The 18,727-nt window shown below is 38.6% G+C and overlaps 1 protein-coding gene across 2 annotated transcripts in view; it reads right to left on the bottom strand.

The window, feature by feature from the left end:
- Positions 1-18,727, bottom strand: part of GABRG3 (gamma-aminobutyric acid type A receptor subunit gamma3) — a 772,615-nt gene that overhangs the window by 132,256 nt on the left and 621,632 nt on the right. Inside the window, exon 6 of one of the 2 annotated variants that reach the window (XM_089693488.1) lies at positions 6,219-6,374. In XM_089693488.1, coding sequence (XP_089549614.1) covers positions 6,219-6,374 — 156 coding nt within the window. The remainder of the gene's footprint in view (positions 1-6,218; positions 6,375-18,727) is intronic. The other variant, XM_089693489.1, reaches the window with a different exon arrangement.

Raw genomic sequence — 18,727 nt, 5'->3', positions numbered from 1 at the left:
GTATGAACAGCTATTTTTTTTCTTTTTGAACATGCCAATAAATATCATAAAACATGTTCAATAGTATATTTAACAGACCAAATGGGAGAAAATAGGAGAAACATATTGTTAGAGTTTACATACATTTCATATATTCTTGAATTTGCTTAATACATTATATCTCAAATATACTACAGTCACTTTGAAACTGAACATAAAAAAGATAAACATATTTATAACAAAATTGTTTTAGCTACAAAGAGAAATCCATCTATAAACTTTCAGATGACTTCCAAACAATGCTTTTAGTTGAAATCAAGACGCACAGTTTGACTCCAAGCAAGGTTATGGACAGGTGCTGGCTCTTTTCCAGAGAGAAAGACATCTTTCAGGACACATAGGGGAAAAAGAGGCAAAACATGTGCACTTTCCAATTTGTCACAGTGTCCTGACAGTTAATTCAGTTAGATCCAGGTGGTTAATAGGGGTTCTGTAGCAAGGGATTCCACAACTATGTGAAAACTGTGGAGACCTGACACATCTTGAATCAGAATGATTTTAATAATAAAATTGGTGGGCTGTGCCAGCTGCAGCCACTTCGATGTGACTGACTGTATATGAAGTAAATTTGGGCTAGAGTTTATTTCTTATTCCTTTCGTTTAATGCATAAATGTAAAATTGCTGTCATTTGTCTTTTCTGTTATAATACTGTACATTGTTTACTACTAGTATAAGGATAGATAGAGAGATAGATAGATAGATAGATAGATAGATAGATAGATAGATAGATAGATAGAGTATTTTTGACATCTATTTGCTCTGTAGAAATACTTGTATATAAAATTTTACACACATATACACGTGTATGTGTGTGTGTGTGTTTCTGCAGAGCAACTAGATGGCAGAAATGCGTCCTAGATTTTTCTTTTTTTTAATTTTAAGGATGGGCAAACCAGTTAAAGTGGAACTTTAGTCAGAAATATAAATCCTGTTAGATCACTTCAGGCATATATCCTGTTTAAATTGTTTCAAATGCCCCCTCCTTCTTGTATAAGAAAAATAAAATACTTTCTAAGTAAAAAAAGATCACTTCAGGCAGGCTTCTTTTGCATGTTTAGCTATGTAAAACATTAAAAAAGAAGTGCCTATACTGCTTAATCCAGTAATACGCTGTCTCACCCTGTTCTGCACATGCTCAGCTGCTTTTTTTTATTTTTTGTGCTTAAAATCAGAGCCATTAGAGACCAATAATCTGACAGCCTAAAGATTTACTGCTGCTCAGGTGCTCAACAAAATGGCAGCCTCCGGCAAGAAGAAACAGTAGCAATGCTGGAGGCAATTTACATCACACACTGATTTTGGTAGCATAATTATTAATGTGGGATGTATGTTTATTGCTAAAGAACAGTATCTTTATCAAGTTGTTATGTGTAAGGTTCCACTTTAAATAGGTCAACTGTTGCAACTCCTGGAATCCTCAGATCAAGCTACATACAAATGTTCTGAAGCATCAAAGCTGATTAATTGAAAACTCTGGTACAATATCCTTTATTACATTTTTCATTAGTTTAAATGTCATTCTAGATTTATTTTTAAATGTTTGATCAACACTTGTGAAACAGTAATGGGAAGAAGCAATGGAGATATGCAAGCTTTCTGCAAGGCTGCCAGTGTATTGAATGATAAAATCCTTGAAACTTGCTGGAGTGCTTACTAAGAAGGCTAGTAACAACTCCTTAGTTGCAGCTTAAATTAGGCAGTGACATAAGGCCAGATGCAGAGTTGGGGGCCTCCTGTGAGGTCATACAGTTATGATCCAATGTGCTAGTAAAAAATTAAGATACTAGAGTAGAAATGAAGAAAACAGTGAACAAGTGAAAAAGTATAGAGCACACAAAAAAGAAACAGCTAAGTTTGTAATCTGAAGTGGGGTTAAGGAGGTGGAGTTAGAAAAAAACTAAAATATCACAAATGCAAAAAGCAAATGGAAACAGTTCAGGTGCTGAAAAGCAGAGAACAGAGATTATCAGAGGCAGATACTTTCAGAAAGAGAGAGTTTCTCAGATTGGGAGAGATATTTGCTAAAATATCTGAGCACTGGAAATCAACTTACAGCTATCCATCACATGTCCCTACTTAACATAAAGAACCCTTATTCAGCACCAAAGTACTGCTGTGTATAGAGCAGTGACTTGTTCTCACTTGGGTTATGCAAAGAAAAGGAAAAGAAACCCTGAAAATATAGGTAAGTATTCTGGTATAAATGTATTCAGTAAATACATACAGTATATCTTATTTCATTACAGCATTTTCTTATAGACTGCAAAACAGTTTTGTTCTGTTTCTCAAAGTATGTGATATGGTTAAACATTCTGCTATCTTTTTACTCTGAACTGTCCTATTAGCCAGTTTTCAGTTTTTAGAGTTCTACCAGGAAGGCTGAAGTTTCCCTTCAAGTAAATTGTATGTTCCTGGCAAGAGTTCTTTTGGAAAAACATCAGGCAATTCAAAAAGGCTTTGTAAGGCAGACTATGAAGTTAATTTAAAGAAAGTCCTCACTATTTACAGACCTTCTCAGTAGCCAAAAATAATTTTATTCTGCAGGAATTTCATAGTGGAGTGGACAAGGTGCTGACTAGAGTAGTGTCAAATTATACCAGGGGTCTCCAAACTATGGCCCTCCAGGTGTTGAGGAACTGCAAGTCCCATGAGGCTTTGCAAGACTCTGGAAGCCACAGACAAGACTCCCAGAGGCAGAGGCATGATGGAACTTGTAGTACTTAAACAGCTGGAGGGCCATAATTTTGAGACCCCTGGTGTATACGAAAGCAACTGCGAGCTAACCTTGAGTAGTAGTCCATAATGGAAACATTTGTATACCTTATGCACACTGAAGGTTTTTAACACTGCTCCTAGGGTCATCTGGCATTTTTTTTTCTGCCTCTAAACACTCCTGTCTGTTAGCTTAAGTGTCCATGCACACATAGGCATTTAGAGAAGTTTATAGGCAGGGGCATTTAGAAGCAAAAGAAAAAAAAAATTCCAGCTTGTTCAAGAGCAGTGGTGTTTTGGCAGAGAAAAAGCTTGACGCGCGTAAATGTGCCTAAATGCATTTAAACGCCCCTAAGCACTAGGTGCATTTGGCACTTGAGTGTTAATTCATTTTAATTGCCAGAATAAATTATTATTCTGGCCAATTAAATGAATTAATGCCCAAGCGTTTGACTTGTCTAAATACGCCTAAATGTGTTATGCATGGTTACAGGGGTCATTCATTTTTTCTGCAAAAACACTACTGCTAGGAAAAAAGGCATCTAGGAGAGATAGCAACCCATGTGCATGAGGCCTTACAATGACCATTGAAGTTCTTGAAGGGTTGGCAGACAAGACCTGTTTTACTATTTACTGGTGGTGGAAACACCTGGGCTGTGTTTTGTCTCGGACAGAGGAACTATGGGGCTTTTTTTACTAAAACTGGAGTGTGCAAAATTTGGTGAAGCTCTGCATAGAATCCAATCAGCTTCCAGGTTTTATTGCCAAAGCTTTATTGAACAAGCTATAGTTAGAAGCTGATTGGCTACCATGGACAGCTGCAGCAGATTCTGAGTGCTCCAGTTTTAGTAAATATCCTCCTCAATGTGTGTGAAAGGGTGGAAAAAAGATTGACACTATCTGATTCACACTGTTGACCTGGCTGACATTCTACAGGTCTTCATTTATACTTACAGTAACATCACCCCAAGTAAAGTACTTAAAATGTAACTTTGAGCAAAGTAAAAAAAAAAATAATTATGATGCAGTCTGTCAACAGCAGTTTCTGTTTTTTATATCCCATAACATAGCTTTTTTTACCTGCTGATCATGCCAGTGGATTCATTTTTCTCCCACTTACATTAAGAGGCCAAGCTTTCTAGAAAAATTAGCAATTATAAGATTGAGACATACCAAATCAAATTCCAGAAGAAACAAAATGTTGATATAACTGCTCACAAAGAGGTAGCTAAAGCCTCCACCTAGAGAAAGGCTGTTTCACACTTGGAGCTGCTAGTTCTGGACAGCTCAGTAGATTAGAATCCGAGTTAAAAAGGGGCTGTATGCGTTCTTAAATGTGCAAAATATAACTGGATAATAACATTTCGAGAGAGTGGTGCTTCTCAGAAAAGCCCAGGAAAGTCTGAACAGCAGAATTAAGCTTTACCTCTCAGGCAGCACCACTTTGCTGGGCAGCATTAATTAACTAATGCAACTAATGCTGATAATACATGGGTTGAATTCCAAAAGAAATTTCTTTCAAAATGATAACTAAGAATTTTTTGTTGAATTTTGCACCATTAGCGGACCGCAGCATCGGCTGATTTTCATGCAGCTGATGAATTTGAGTGATCGGGCATGTTGGAAAGTTTTTTAAAAACAAAACATTTCTCCCAATGATGGGAGAATCATGTGAGAAATATAATAAAAAAGAAATGAGCGTGAGCTGTGATCTGGAAAGAAAAAGATTTCCATCCACAAAAATTATTTTCTTTAGCAGCATGAGGTGAAATTCAGAATTTGACTTACAGTATGTATGGCCTGCATAACACATCAGAAAATACACTTACCCAAAGAAATAACTAACACAGGCACAGTAGTACCTCTGTAAGCACCTGCTTTCAAACAAGAGTATATGAAGTGACTAGATACAGGCAGCAAAAAAAAAAGAAACTGACAAATTAAAATTAGAATTTTTTTTTTCTGGACTTGGTTTTGACATTTACAGAAATACAGTAAGCTATTTATGTAATCAACAATGAAACATATATTTTCAATACAACTCAAAAGGAGTACATACGAGAAGCAGAATGACAGAAATCAGAAGCGTGCCTTCTGTAATTACTTTTATTGGTGCTTCTCAACTTGTCATCTCCTTACCAGCTCCAATTTCTCTTTATCAACTTATATCAAAGTCAATTTTGAATTACAAAAATGAACTCCATTCATACATGCAAAACACATTAGTCAAAGAAATTCTACAGATAAAAAATGAAAGCAATGTAACAACAAGAACTATGAACAAAGACCATACGCAATAGATACAATTTTCAGGTCTCTTATTACCCACTATGTCACATTTGGCAACTCTTCACTGAACACAGTTCTTTTACAGTCACTAACCAATTTGTCAATGTCACAATGTATACTTGGTGGTATGTGATCATCTCTGTAAACCATGTATTTTTCCCACACAGTCTATCACTATGTACAGTAAGTGTACCACATTCACACTTCAATGCACAGTACATATTTCTCAAAATCAGAAATACTGATAGCTTTATTTCACCACCATCTTGTGTACCCCACACTTGTTGTGAACTCTAGTTGCATAGTATGGCTATATCCTTATAGAACCGTTCACATGGTTGACGGAAATGGTCTCAACTCTAGCTAGTGATGTCTTCTTCTCTATAGCCAGCAAGTGATGTCAAAAGAGACTATGCTAGGCATTGAAATGCCATGTCGCACACACTGTTTTCCTAGAAAAAGCTCCAGACTGGCAAACACATACTGCAAATCTAGATTACAGCTTTGCACATTACCAGAAGTAGAAACACGTAAAGCTTTTTAGCATGGTGTAGACAGATTTGCATACCATAAATAATTTTAATACATGTGGGTTGATTTACTAAAAGAAAATAGGCTAATAAGTTTCCAAGAGAATTTCCACATTGCAACAGAATTTTCTTTTGGTCTAATAAATGTGGTGAAAATAATTTTGCAAAGCGTACCCAATCATATACAAGAAAAAAACATATTTTTGCTGGCATTGATGCTTGATGAAAGTCAGCAAAGCTTCACCTCATTCACTTAGCTAAGAAAAAATTCTCTTGCAAATTGCAAATTCCCTTGAAAAATGAACATCTTTTTTGCCTTTAGTAAATCAACCCCATAACGTATATTTATATATTACACAATAACATACTTTCTTATAGACTACTGGCTTTGTTTTAGTTACATTATACAGTAGCTTACAGTTATTTATTTATAATAGCTTACAGCTATTACAATTACATGTGAGTAGTAAATAATATGACATTAAAAGTGAGAATACACAATATTCAGATGAACTACACAGTGTAGGCTTTTTAATAAAAAGTAATTTATGTTTTATGTAAATTCATTTTTGATGACACATGGTGATGTATAATAAATCTTTCAGAGAAAACAGAATTATATTGGTTAGTGGTAAATTGATTCTTACCTGCCGATGTTTTGACAATCTCTGTTGTGTTCCTGAGACCCATAAAGTCAAATTGGTAAAGTCTCCAAGATTTCTGATTTGCAGCTTCCACTGAGTTTTTCCTCCATCTGTATACCATTTCCTCCTTTGGGTAACCATCTGTTAACAAACAAAGACCTTATCTTTATCAGTCAAGTGAAGCACTTCATATAGCTTTGTCCTTGTAAGACATTGACTAGCAGAGTGCTGCTTCTAATTGTTAGAGGGAAAGTATAATGGTTTTTGGTCAATTTTATTGTGCTTTTGTTTTGTATGTTTCCAAGTTTACCAATTATTCTTGCTGTTATTTATTAATATAAAAACATTATTTTGAAAGCAAACTTTTGAGCTAGGATGAATCCTTAATACTGTTTGCAGATGATTCAGACAGCAAACTTACATTAGGAGGAGGAGAAGCATGCTCCCAATGGGTGAGTGCATCTACTGTGTGTTTATTAATGTCTCCCTGCTCTTTAGGTTTATTTTAGACCGCAGATGTTACATGAACTTGCAGCTGCTACTGTTATGGTAAATATGAATTATAATACACAACATATTATCACACATTTACCAGATCAAAAAAATATGTTAAGACTTTTCAAATAGTATTTTTAGCACTGAACAGGATACATAAATATAAAAGGATATACTGTATATGTTAAAAATACTATACATATCCTATACTAAATTATATATTAGAGGGGAACTCCAGATTCTACCATGGCCATCCTGTAAAGTTGGCTGTAAACTATTTATTTTTTTTATTAGGCCAAAAAAAAAAAAAAATCAATGGAGGCATTTCTCCCTGCTGGGTCATTGTATTCTGACAGTTGCACCCATCGCCTTCAGAGTATACTGAGCAGGGGTCGTAGCTACTGATGGAGGAAAAAGTTCCAGGATGTCCTTTTGACTGCAGCCGATCAAAGGATCGACTGCCGAACTGACTGAATTTCAATCAGTGCATGGCCAGTTTAGGTATGTATAAACATGTTATAGTAAAAAATGCTGTACCTGCTCTGCCAAGGTCCTTGATATGGAAATGTGCTCCTCCAGAAAACCCCAAATAATTAGCTGTCAGCATATGAGTTTGCCTACTGTCTGAGGAGACAAAGGACCCACTTTAAATTTACTGTAAGCATCCCATAATATCTAGGTTGTTCTTTTTTTCCTATTAATGCAACAGATTATAGTATCTAGTGCCAAAAGAATGTTTTATATCTATAACCACACAAGAAGTTATGACAAATCTTCCCAATGAGGTGTCAAGCAATAATACCATTTGACAGAGTTTACCCTACCCAATCCTTAGCAAAACAGAGTCTTGACTTTTTTTTGTAATCTTTATAGAAAAGTATGAAAAGGAAAAAAAGTGTCTAAATTTATTGGGAGATCTTAACCCAATAAATACAGTGAAGGTATCATAATTTGCCAGCGCAGACTCTTCAATCCATGACATCCATTTCATATACAGTATGTTATTACATAAATACTACAAATTCATATAAGGGTTAGATTACCAAATATACACATTGAAAAGTGATACTTTGCCAGACTCTACAAATAATGGACAAAATAGTATTTTTAACTATGCAATTTCTTTGCGCTTTTAAATTATATCTAAAGTCATATAGGATAGAGTAGGGAAGGGTTAAAACCTTTTTATTTCATGAGGGAGACTTCCCTTTGCTTCCCACCCTGTAGACAGAAACTGAGATGATGGGGTTGATTTACTAAAGACAAATGGGCTATTCACTTTGTAAGGGAATTTGCCACAGAGCTTAGTGAATGAGGTGAAGCTCTGTTGACTTCCATCATCCAATCACATGCAAGCAAAAATGTAATTTTTTTTTCCCTTGTATGGGATTGAGTATTCAATGCAGAATGAAGCTTTACCATGCTCGCTAAGCTCTGGGGCAAAATCTCAAAGTGCAAATTTACTTTCAACCTGATATCTTTCCACTGTGAGGGAAATCCACTCTTAACCAGTTGCCATGGACACATTTGTGCTTTTTGGAAAGTTTCCTTTTTACCCCTGTTCTGGTGTCAACTCAGACTTTCAGATTTGCTTTCAATTTCATTCCTAGTGACATCAGTGATCAGGACAAGTAGAGTAAATTGCCCTAATGAGGCCCTAGACAGCAAAAAAGCCTGAATGGTTCTAATTAATCATCCCTCTATCCAAATCTAAATCTATCCCTTCACAGTTCTATCCAAATAAAAACAAAAATGTTTTGACTTTATCTATACTTTAAAACCTGCAATGATTTCTACTACACTTAGTTATTATAATTGTTACATTCAGCTACTTTTTCCTCAAAAAACAATTACTTTGTTTTTCAATTCACAGCTATTATAGTTATACCTTTTAATCACATATATTAAGAAAATCTCCATTAATTAAATATAGAGGTTTAACCAAACTAATAATCTGGCAGCAACCACAAAAAAAATGTGAAAAAAGAAATAAAAGTGTTCCAAAATTTTTGTCATGGCAAATAATATATTGTACACTCTCCGGCCACTCTATTAGGTACACTTGCTCAATTGCTTGGTAACACAAATTGCTTATCAGCCAATCACATGCCAGCAACGCAATGTATTTAGGCATGTAGATGTGGTGAAGACCGCATGCTGGGGTTCAAACCAAGCATCAGAATGGAGAAGAAATGGGATATAAGGCGACCTTGAACGTGGCATGGTTGTTGGTGCCAGACGGGCTGGTCTGAGTATTTAAAAAACTGCTGATCTACTTGGATTTTCACACATAACCATTTCTAGGGTTTACAGAGAATGGTTTGAAAAGAGAAAATATCAGGTGAGCAGCAGTTGTGTGGACGAAAATGCTTTGTTGATGTAAGAGGTCAGAGGAGAATGGGTAGACTGGTTTGAGATGATAAAAAGGCAACAGTAACTCAAATAACCACTAGTTACAACCAATGTATGCAGAATAACATCTCTGAATGCACAACACATCGAACCTTGAAGCAGATGGGCTACAGCAGCAGAATACCATAACGGGCTCCACTCCTGTCAGCTAAGAACAGGAATGGAGGTTACAATTCACACAGGGTCACCAAAATTGGACAATAGAAGTTTGGAAAAGCATTGCCTGGTCTGATGAGTCTCAATTTCAGCTGCAACATTCAAATGGTAGGGTCAGAATTTGTCATAGACAACCTGAAAGCATAGATCTATCCTGCCTTATATCGGTTCAGGCTGGTGGCGTAATGGTGTGGGGGATATTTTTCTTGGCACACCAAAATATCTGAGGAATGTTTCTAACACCTTTTTGAATTTATGCCATGAAGAATTAAGGCAGTTCTGAAGGCAAAAGTGGGTCCAACCCGATACTAGCAAGACATACCTAATAAAGTGGCTGGTAAGTGTACTGTATATACCAAGTTATTGCCAGCTGTAAAATTGCAAGTAGCATTAGGTGACTATTAGAGATGAGCGAATCGAACCAGGCGAACCGGAATTCGAGTCGAATTTCAGGAAATATTCGATTCGCGTCGAATCCGAAATTTTGCCTACTTCGGGTGCGCGAATCGAATATTTCCCGATCAGCCGGCAAAAGTGTCCCTGCAGTGAGCTCCGCTATTTCTGACAGTTCTCTGACAGAAGGAACACATGTTTAGCGGTTGAAACATTGTAACTATTAGTTTCCATTTAGGATACAGATGTTTCAACCGCTGTACATGTGAAGAAGCTGTCAGAGAACTGTCAGATATAGAGGAACTCTGCACATACACTTTTTGCCGGCTTGGAATTATTCTTATTTTCATCCTACTTCTTCTTCTTCTTCTTCTTCTTCTTCTTCATCCTCATCCTCATCCTCTTCTTCTGAGGATGAGGATGAAGAAGAAGAAGAAGAAGTAGGATGAAAATAAGAATAATTCCAAGCCGGCAAAAAGTGTATGTGCAGAGTTCCTCTATTCTGCAGATACACTTAGAGGAGCTCTGCAGATACACTTAGAGGAGCTCTGCACATACACTTTTTGCCGGCTTGGAATTAATCTTATTTTCATCCTACTTCTTCTTCTTCTTCATCCTCATCCTCATCCTCAGAAGAAGAAGAAGAGGATGAGGATGAAGAAGAAGAAGAAGAAGAAGTAGGATGAAAATAAGAATAATTCCAAGCCGGCAAAAAGTGTATGTGCAGAGTTCCTCTATTCTGCAGATACACTTAGAGGAGCTCTGCAGATACACTTAGAGGAGCTCTGCACATACACTTTTTGCCGGCTTGGAATTAATCTTATTTTCATCCTACTTCTTCTTCTTCTTCTTCATCCTCATCCTCATCCTCAGAAGAAGAAGAAGAGGATGAGGATGAATAAGAAGAAGAAGAAGTAGGATGAAAATAAGAATAATTCCAAGCCGGCAAAAAGTGTATGTGCAGAGTTCCTCTATTCTGCAGATACACTTAGAGGAGCTCTGCACATACACTTAGAGGAGCTCTGCACATACACTTTTTGCCGGCTTGGAATTAATCTTATTTTCATCCTACTTCTTCTTCTTCTTCTTCTTCATCCTCATCCTCATCCTCAGAAGAAGAAGAAGAGGATGAGGATGAGGATGAAGAAGAAGAAGAAGTAGGATGAAAATAAGAATAATTCCAAGCCGGCAAAAAGTGTATGTGCAGAGCTCCTCTAAGTGTATCTGCAGAGCTCCTCTAAGTGTATCTGCAGAATAGAGGAACTCTGCACATACACTTTTTGCCGGAAACCGCTGTATGGAGGGAATGTCCCAGAACTGTCAGAAATAGACTATTTATGACAGTTTTGGGACATTCCCTCCATACAGCGGTTGAAACCGCTGTATGGAGTGAATGTCCCAGAACTGTCAGAAATAGACTATTTCTGACAGTTCTGGGACATTCCTTCCATACAGCGGTTGAAACATTGTATCTATTTGTTTCCATAAATGGATCCATTTATGGAAAAAATAGATACAATGTTTCAACCGCTGTATGGAAGGAATGTCCCAGAACTGTTAGAAATAGTCTATTTCTGACAGTTCTATGACATTCCCTCCATACAGCGGTTGAAACCGCTGTATGGAGTGAATGTCCCGTAACTGTCAGAAATAGACTATTTCTGACAGTTCTGGGACATTCACTCCATACAGCGGTTGAAACATTGTATCTATTTTTTCCATAAATGACATTCTGCAAATACACTTAGAGGAGCGCTGCAGATACACTTTTTGCCAGCTTGGAATTAATCTTATTTTCATCCTACTTCTTCTTCATCTTCTTCTTCTTCATCCTCATCCTCATAAGAAGAAGAAGAGGATGAGGATGAAGAAGAAGAAGAAGAAGAAGTAGGATGAAAATAAGAATAATTCCAAGCCGGCAAAAAGTGTATCTGCAGCGCTCCTCTAAGTGTATCTGCAGAATGTCATTTATGGAAAAAAATAGATACAATGTTTCAACCGCTGTATGGAGTGAATGTCCCATAACTGTCAGAAATAGACTATTTATGACAGTTCTGGGACATTCACTCCATACAGCGGTTGAAACCGCTGTATGGAGGGAATGTCATAGAACTGTCAGAAATAGACTATTTCTGACAGTTCTGGGACACTCACTCCATACAGCGGTTGAAACATTGTATCTATTTGTTTCCATTTGTTTTCATCTCCAAGGGCATTTAAATTAAAGGTACAGTGTTCTGCACTAATTTAAAGGCTCTCTGAAGCCTAGAAACCCTTTTAATAAGTTAAATTCGTAGCGAATTAATTCGCATCGAATCGAATTTCATACTGGAATTCGCCGAATCAGCCGAATCGAATTTTTGAGAAATTCGCTCATCTCTAGTGACTATAAAATAAAAAGTCATAACATCAAACTGATAGTCTTGAAAAAATTCCAATATTTAAACAGAACTCTAAGACCTATATACAGGGAAAAAAAGTGAATCACAGACTACAAAGGAAATCTAGGAAGCAAATGAAATGAGCCAATGAGGAACTAAAACTTTGTGTTTTTAAGAGTCAATAAACAGCCTGCAGTGAGTGTGTTTAGGAACAACTCTCCTGCATCACAACCTAAGGTTCTTAGTTTATGAGATTATTAACAAAAAACACTGGGTGGATAGGTGCTCTTCAGATATGCCTGTGATCATTGTCTGTATTTCAAGGTTAAAACTTACCACTGTGTACTTCAAACTATCCAGTGTCTACTTAAAGTGGTTGCAAAGGCTGAAGGTATTGTACCTTCATGCATTCTATGCATAAAGGTAAAAATCTTTCAGTGTGATGCTCCCCCCACAGCCCCCTAATACTTACCTGAGCACTGTGCACGGAAGCCTCGTCTATCCCAGGTCTTTATCTCCTCATTGGCTGAGACACAGCAGTGGGAGCCATTGGCTCCCACTACTGTCAATCACAGCCAGTGAGGAGCAAACCGGGCTCTGTGCTGGCTGCGCTCTGCATGTCTTATAGACACACAGAGAGGGGGTCAGAAGCAAGCATGCACAAGTGCCCCCAAAACAAGCGGCTTGCAAAGGGGGCACTCAGCAGGAAGCAGGGGCCAGGAGCACTGACAATTGACCCAAGAAGAGGAAGATTGGGGCTGCTCTGTGCAAAACCATTGCACAGAGCAGGTAAGCATGGCATGTTTGTTAAAATAAAAAAACTGAGCCTTTAATATCACTTTAAGTCTCCCAGCCACCAATCTGATCCCCACTGCCATCACCAAATGGTGCCATAGCCATATGAATAGTACTTGAAAATGCTAGGCTTGGAACAAACTTTAAAGCTGGTCATTAGACAATCATCAGTGCATTCTGGGAAGTCACCGGGAATTTTGAATGTTTCTTTACATCCAGATATAGTGGGATTTTAAACAAGATAACAGAAGAAATGTGCCTTACAAGAAACTTCTCCTTGTAGTAGCAATAAGACTTTGCTAAAAATGTAGAATGATCAAGCTACTGTTATTTATAGAGCGTTGCCAAACCAAATCTACTTATGTGAATGTAGTAACACCTAGTGGAGTTATATTATAGAATCTTGAAATATGTGATGCTGTAGACAAATATGATTACGGTGAATTTTAGTTACTACTCAAGGAATCCTAATCAATAGTCCATTTTTTTTCCCAGCGCAAAATACCTTTATGTTTGTTTTTTTCCAACGTTGTGAATTATAATCTTAAAGCAGTGGATGTTACTTTAACCAAACATGTGCTGCAAGTGAATCTTCTAGGTGCATGTGCTTTAAATGATAGTGATTCATCTGTAGTGAATGTTTGGTGAAAGTCACATTCACTGCTTTATTATTATTATTATTATTATTATACAGGATTTATATAGCGCCAACAGTTTGCTCAGTGCTTTACAATATAATGGGAGACAATACAGCAACAATACAGTTGAATACAAGAGGGAAAGGAGGGCCCTGCTCCTTGGAGATTACAATCTAGGAGGGAGGGGCTGGTGGTACAAAAGGTAGTAACTGTGGGGATGGACTGGTTGGAAGAGTAGAAGATTCCAGTATTAGCAGAGGGCAGGATAGGCTTCCCTGAAGAGATTTAGGTTTTCAGAGATCGCCTTAAAGTGAGCAGAGTAGGCAATAGTCTGATAAATTGGGGTAGAGAGTTCCAGAGGATGGGAGAGGCTCTGGAGAAGTCCTGGAGATGAGCATGGGAGGAGGAGACAAGGGAGCTAGAGAGCAGGAGGTCTTGCAAGGAGCATAGAGTACGGTTTGGGTAATATTTAGAGACAAGATCGGTGATGTAATTTGGGGCAGAGTTATAAATGGCTTTATACGTTATTGTTAATGTTTTGAATTTTATCCTTTGGGCAATGGGAAGCCAGTGGAGGGATTGGCAGAGAGGGGTGGTAGATACAGAACGGTTAGTAAGGTGGATGAGTCTGGCAGCAGCATTCATGATAGACTGAAGAGGGGATAGCCTGCGATTCGGTAGGCCAATGAGGAGGGAGTTACAATAGTCAAGGCGAGATATAACAAGGGAGTGAATAAGTTGCTTAGTGGTTTCCGAGGTTAGGAAGGGGGGTATCTTGGAGATGTTGTGGAGGTGAAGTTTACAAGATTTGGACAGTGATTGGATTTGGGGGTGAAAGGACATATGGGAGTCTAGGATTACACACAGTACCCTGGCATGAGGCGAGGGAATGATGATTGTGTTATTGATCTTGATGGAGAAGTCAGGGGAGGGGGCACGGGCTGGGGGGAATACTAAGAGCTCAGTTTTGTAAAGATTGAGTTTGAGGAAGTGGAGTGACATCCATGCCGATATGTCACTTAGTAGGTTAGTAATGCTAGAGGAGACTGAAGGGGTGAGGTGAGGGGTAGAAAGATAGATTTGTGTGTCATCCGCATAGAGATGGTACTTAAAGTCACGGTAGTTTATCAAGTGACCAAGGGAGGAGGTGTAGATGGAGAAGAGAAGGGATCCAAGGACAGAACCTTGAGGGATCCCTACAGAAAGAGGGAGTGAAGAGGAGGAGGCAGCGTTATAGGTAACGCTGAAGGAGCACTGCGAGAGGTAGGAGGAGAACCAGGAGAGAGCAGAGTCTTTGAGGCCAAGAGAGTGGAGTTTTTTGAGGAGGAGGGGATGGTCAACCGTATCAAAAGCCGCAGAGAGGTCAAGTAATAAGAGTATGGAGTAGTGGCCATTGGTTTTAGCTGTTAGTAGATCATTAGTGAGTTTTAGTAGGGCAGTTTCAGTGGAGTGGAGTGAGTGAAAGCCAGACTGTAAAGGGTCAAGAAGGTTGTTGTCGGTAAGGTGGGAGCTCAGGCGATTGTAGACTAAGCGTTCTAGGAGTTTAAAGGTAAATGGCAGCAGGGAGATGGGTCTTACGTTGTCCATGTGGTGGGGTCCAGGGAGGGCTTTTTAAGTATGGGAGTGATGTGCGCATGCTTTAGAGGGGAGGGGAAGGCACCAGTAGAGAGGGAAAGATTGAAGATGTGAGTGAGGGAGCAAAGGATGGAAGAAGAGGGTGACCGTAGTAGTTGTGAGGGGACAGGATCCAGGGGGCAGGGGGGAGACGGGCTTCTGAGAAAACCTTTGTGACCTCTTCGGTAGTAGCAAGGTCAAAAGAGAAAAGTGTTGAGGGAGGTTTAGTATAAGGTATGCTAAGTGGGATGGATGTCTGTGCAGTGGCGATGCCCCTACAAATTGCATCAATCTTGTTTTTGAAATGATTTGCAATCTCGTGAGCAGTGAGTGAGGTACTGGGTGGAGGTGGAGAAAGTACAGAGTTAAAAGTAGAGAAGAGACGACGAGGACTGGATGACAAGGTATTAATAAGAGTGACAAAGTAGGCTTGTTTGGCAGCATGAAGGGAGGAATTGTATGCTAAGAAAGCAGATTTATATAGGGTGAATGCTTGCTGGGATTTGTTTTTATGCCACAATCGCTCTAGTGCACAACTATGTCGTTTAAGATTTCTGGTGTCGTCAGTCTGCCAAGGTTGTAAAGGTCAGGGCCTGATGCATCGTGTTTTATAAATATGCTGCTTAATCATTAGCCGCCCGGCCAATGGCCGTTTGGCGGCTTCAGAAGTGTCTCTCCATTCCGGGTGCACGCCATTTGGCGTGCTCCCGCACATGCGCCGTTTGCGCTAATGCAGAGCGGCGCAGCAGTGCAATCTGTCACCGGCCGTGCACCTCGGACACGGCCGATGACAGATCCGAGTACCGGCTCCCGTTGCTGGTACCATGTGACCTGCTGTGACCAATCACAGCAGGTCACATGACAGTTGTATACAATGGATGGCTTCATTCATGATGCCATCCATTTTATACTAGTGCCTAGCTGTGAATGGTCACAGATAATCACATGCACATGTCATGTGATTAGCTGTGACCAAATCACAGCTAAGCACAAAAAAAAAAAAAAAAAGCTGAATAAATCGATTTCATTCAGGTAAATGCTTGCTTGTAGCAAAGTAATTCTTTGCTATAAGCAAATTGTGTAAAAAAAAAAAAATATTGATCACTTCCCCAAAGTAGTATGGTAACATTGTACTACTTTGGTCATAGTAAAATATGAAAAAAAAATCTTAATTTTTTTTTTAAAAAATGTAATAAAAAATTAAATATAATAAAAAAAAATATATATATATATATATATTTTTTTTTCATACTGTCACCAGTCAGTGTCCCTGTTCACCGCCATGCCAGTTATATGATGATGCTGTACTGCACTGGTGACAATATGTAAAAAAAAAAATTGTGAAAATAATTGTTTTCATTTTTTCATTTTCTGAAAAATTATGACAAAAAAATACAACTTCAAAAAACTCGCCATGCCTCTTATGAAGTACGTCGGACTGTCTACTCTGCAAAAAGGGGTCATTTGGAGGATATCTGTACTGTTCTGACATTTTTGGACCTCAAGAAATTAGATTGGCTGTCAGTACTTCAGGATTGATCAATTTTCAGATCTATACCATAGTTTGTGAACTCTATAACTTTCCTACAAACTAAAAAATACATCCTAATTTGGGTTATTTTCACCAAAGACATGTAGCAGAATACATCTCGGCCTAAATTTATGAAGAACAATTATTTATTTGTAAACTTTTATAACAGAAACAAAGAGAAATGTGTTTTTTTTCAAAATTTTTGGTCTTTTTTTGTTAATTTAGCAAAAAATAAAAACCCCAGCGGTGATTAAATACCACCAAAAGAAAGCTCTAGTTGTGTGAAGAAAATGATAAAATTTTAGTTTGGGTACAATGTTGTATGACCACGCAATTGTCATTCAAAGTGTGAGAGCGCTGAAACCTGAAAACTGGCCTGGGCAGGAAGGTGTAAAATTGCACGGTATTGAAATGGTTAAGAAATAACAGTATTGGCCAAGGTCACTTTAAAAGTTGTGAAAATTATGTAACTGCTTGATTCTTTACCACTCCCTGCTCTCACACCCTCTCAGATATCTTCCCTCAATGCCCCATGTACTCTGGAGGAAATAACCCATGCAATTAGCGCACTGCAAACTTCCACAGCACCAGGCCCAGATGGATTCACGGCTAGTTATTATAAGCACAGTGCTCCTCTGTTGGCCCCTTTTTTGATGTCACTGTTAAATTATATTTTGCAGGGTGGCAGGTTTCCTGAGGAGATGCTTTTGGCTATCATGTCCCTGTTACCTAAACCCTTAAAAGATCATCTTCTATCTCAAAACTATAGACCCATCTCAGTGATCTTAAGATACTTAGCCATGTTTTGGCAGATAGATTGGCAGATAGATTGGCCCCTATTATTTCCTCTTTGGTCTCACCTGACCAATCGGGATTTATCCCAGACAGACTTATCACAGACAACATACGCCTCACATTAAATGTTATTCAGGATGCTAACCTACATTCTAAAGAAGTGTTGTTGTTGAGCCTGGACATAAGTAAGGACTTTGATAGTGTCCTCTGGCCATATTTATTTTCACTGTTGCAGAAGGTGGGCTTCAGTGACGAATTTCTGTCTGGTGTACATGTTCTGTATGCCTTCCCCCAAACAAGAATTAGACTCCCAAGCTGCAACTCTGACCTTTTTACGCTGGGCAGAGGTACCCGTCAGGGCTGTCTGCTTTCACCCTTACTATTTGTGCTAGTTTTGGAACCCTTGGCAATTGCTATGAGAACACACCCAGATATTTCAGGATACCCACTTCTGGTCTCACAATTTAAATTATGTATGTATGCAGATGATGTTATGCTTTTCCTTACTAACTCATTAGTATCATTAGCTAATTTATCCACGTTAATGAATGATTTTGCATTCATATCTGGTCTTACTGTAAATTTTACTAAATCAGTTGTCATGCCTATTAATGTCACTGAATCCCTGAGTGCATCCCTCCGTACCTCTTTCCCATTTTGCTGGGCCACAGACTGGATCTCATATCTGGGTATCTATCTTACACCTAGATACTCAAGATTATTTGCAGCTAATTACCCACCATGTGTGTCACGCCTTTCTATTTTGTTAAAGATCTGATATGGACAGGGGCGGGCTGACAACTCTTGGGGTTCCCCGGGCAATAGGGGATCATGGGGCCCCTGTGTTCTTGCACAAACTCAAAAAAGCCTATGAAAAAGGTACCAAGAGCATCTCATAGGGCCCCCTACTGACCCCAGGCCCTTGGGCAGTGCCCGACTTTCCAAATGGTCAGTCCACCCCTGGACATGGATATCCTATCTCATTTTTGGGCAGAGTCACGGCGGTGAAAATTAATGTTTTGCCGAAATTACTTTATTTATTCCGAGCACTCCCAATCTCAGTCTCAAAAACATTCCTTGATCGTTTTCAACAGATGATTAACAATTTTATTTGGCGTAATAAACATCCCTGTTTTACTTCATCTGTTCTTTATCAGTCGCAATGGACGTGTGGCGCCGGACTCCCCAATTTTTGGCTTTATTACCTGTCGGCCCGCTTTGGAGACCTGAATTTTGTTGCAGCATTTTCGTCTCCACAGGCATTCTGCTGGTGGTACAATCGATCCCTTATCAGACTATCTG

This window comes from Staurois parvus, unplaced genomic scaffold, assembly GCF_062004578.1.
Source record: "Staurois parvus isolate SC_StPar_1 unplaced genomic scaffold, SC_StPar_1.0 ptg000634l, whole genome shotgun sequence".
Taxonomy (NCBI): domain Eukaryota; kingdom Metazoa; phylum Chordata; class Amphibia; order Anura; family Ranidae; genus Staurois; species Staurois parvus.
This window is presented reverse-complemented; position numbering and strand designations above follow the sequence as displayed.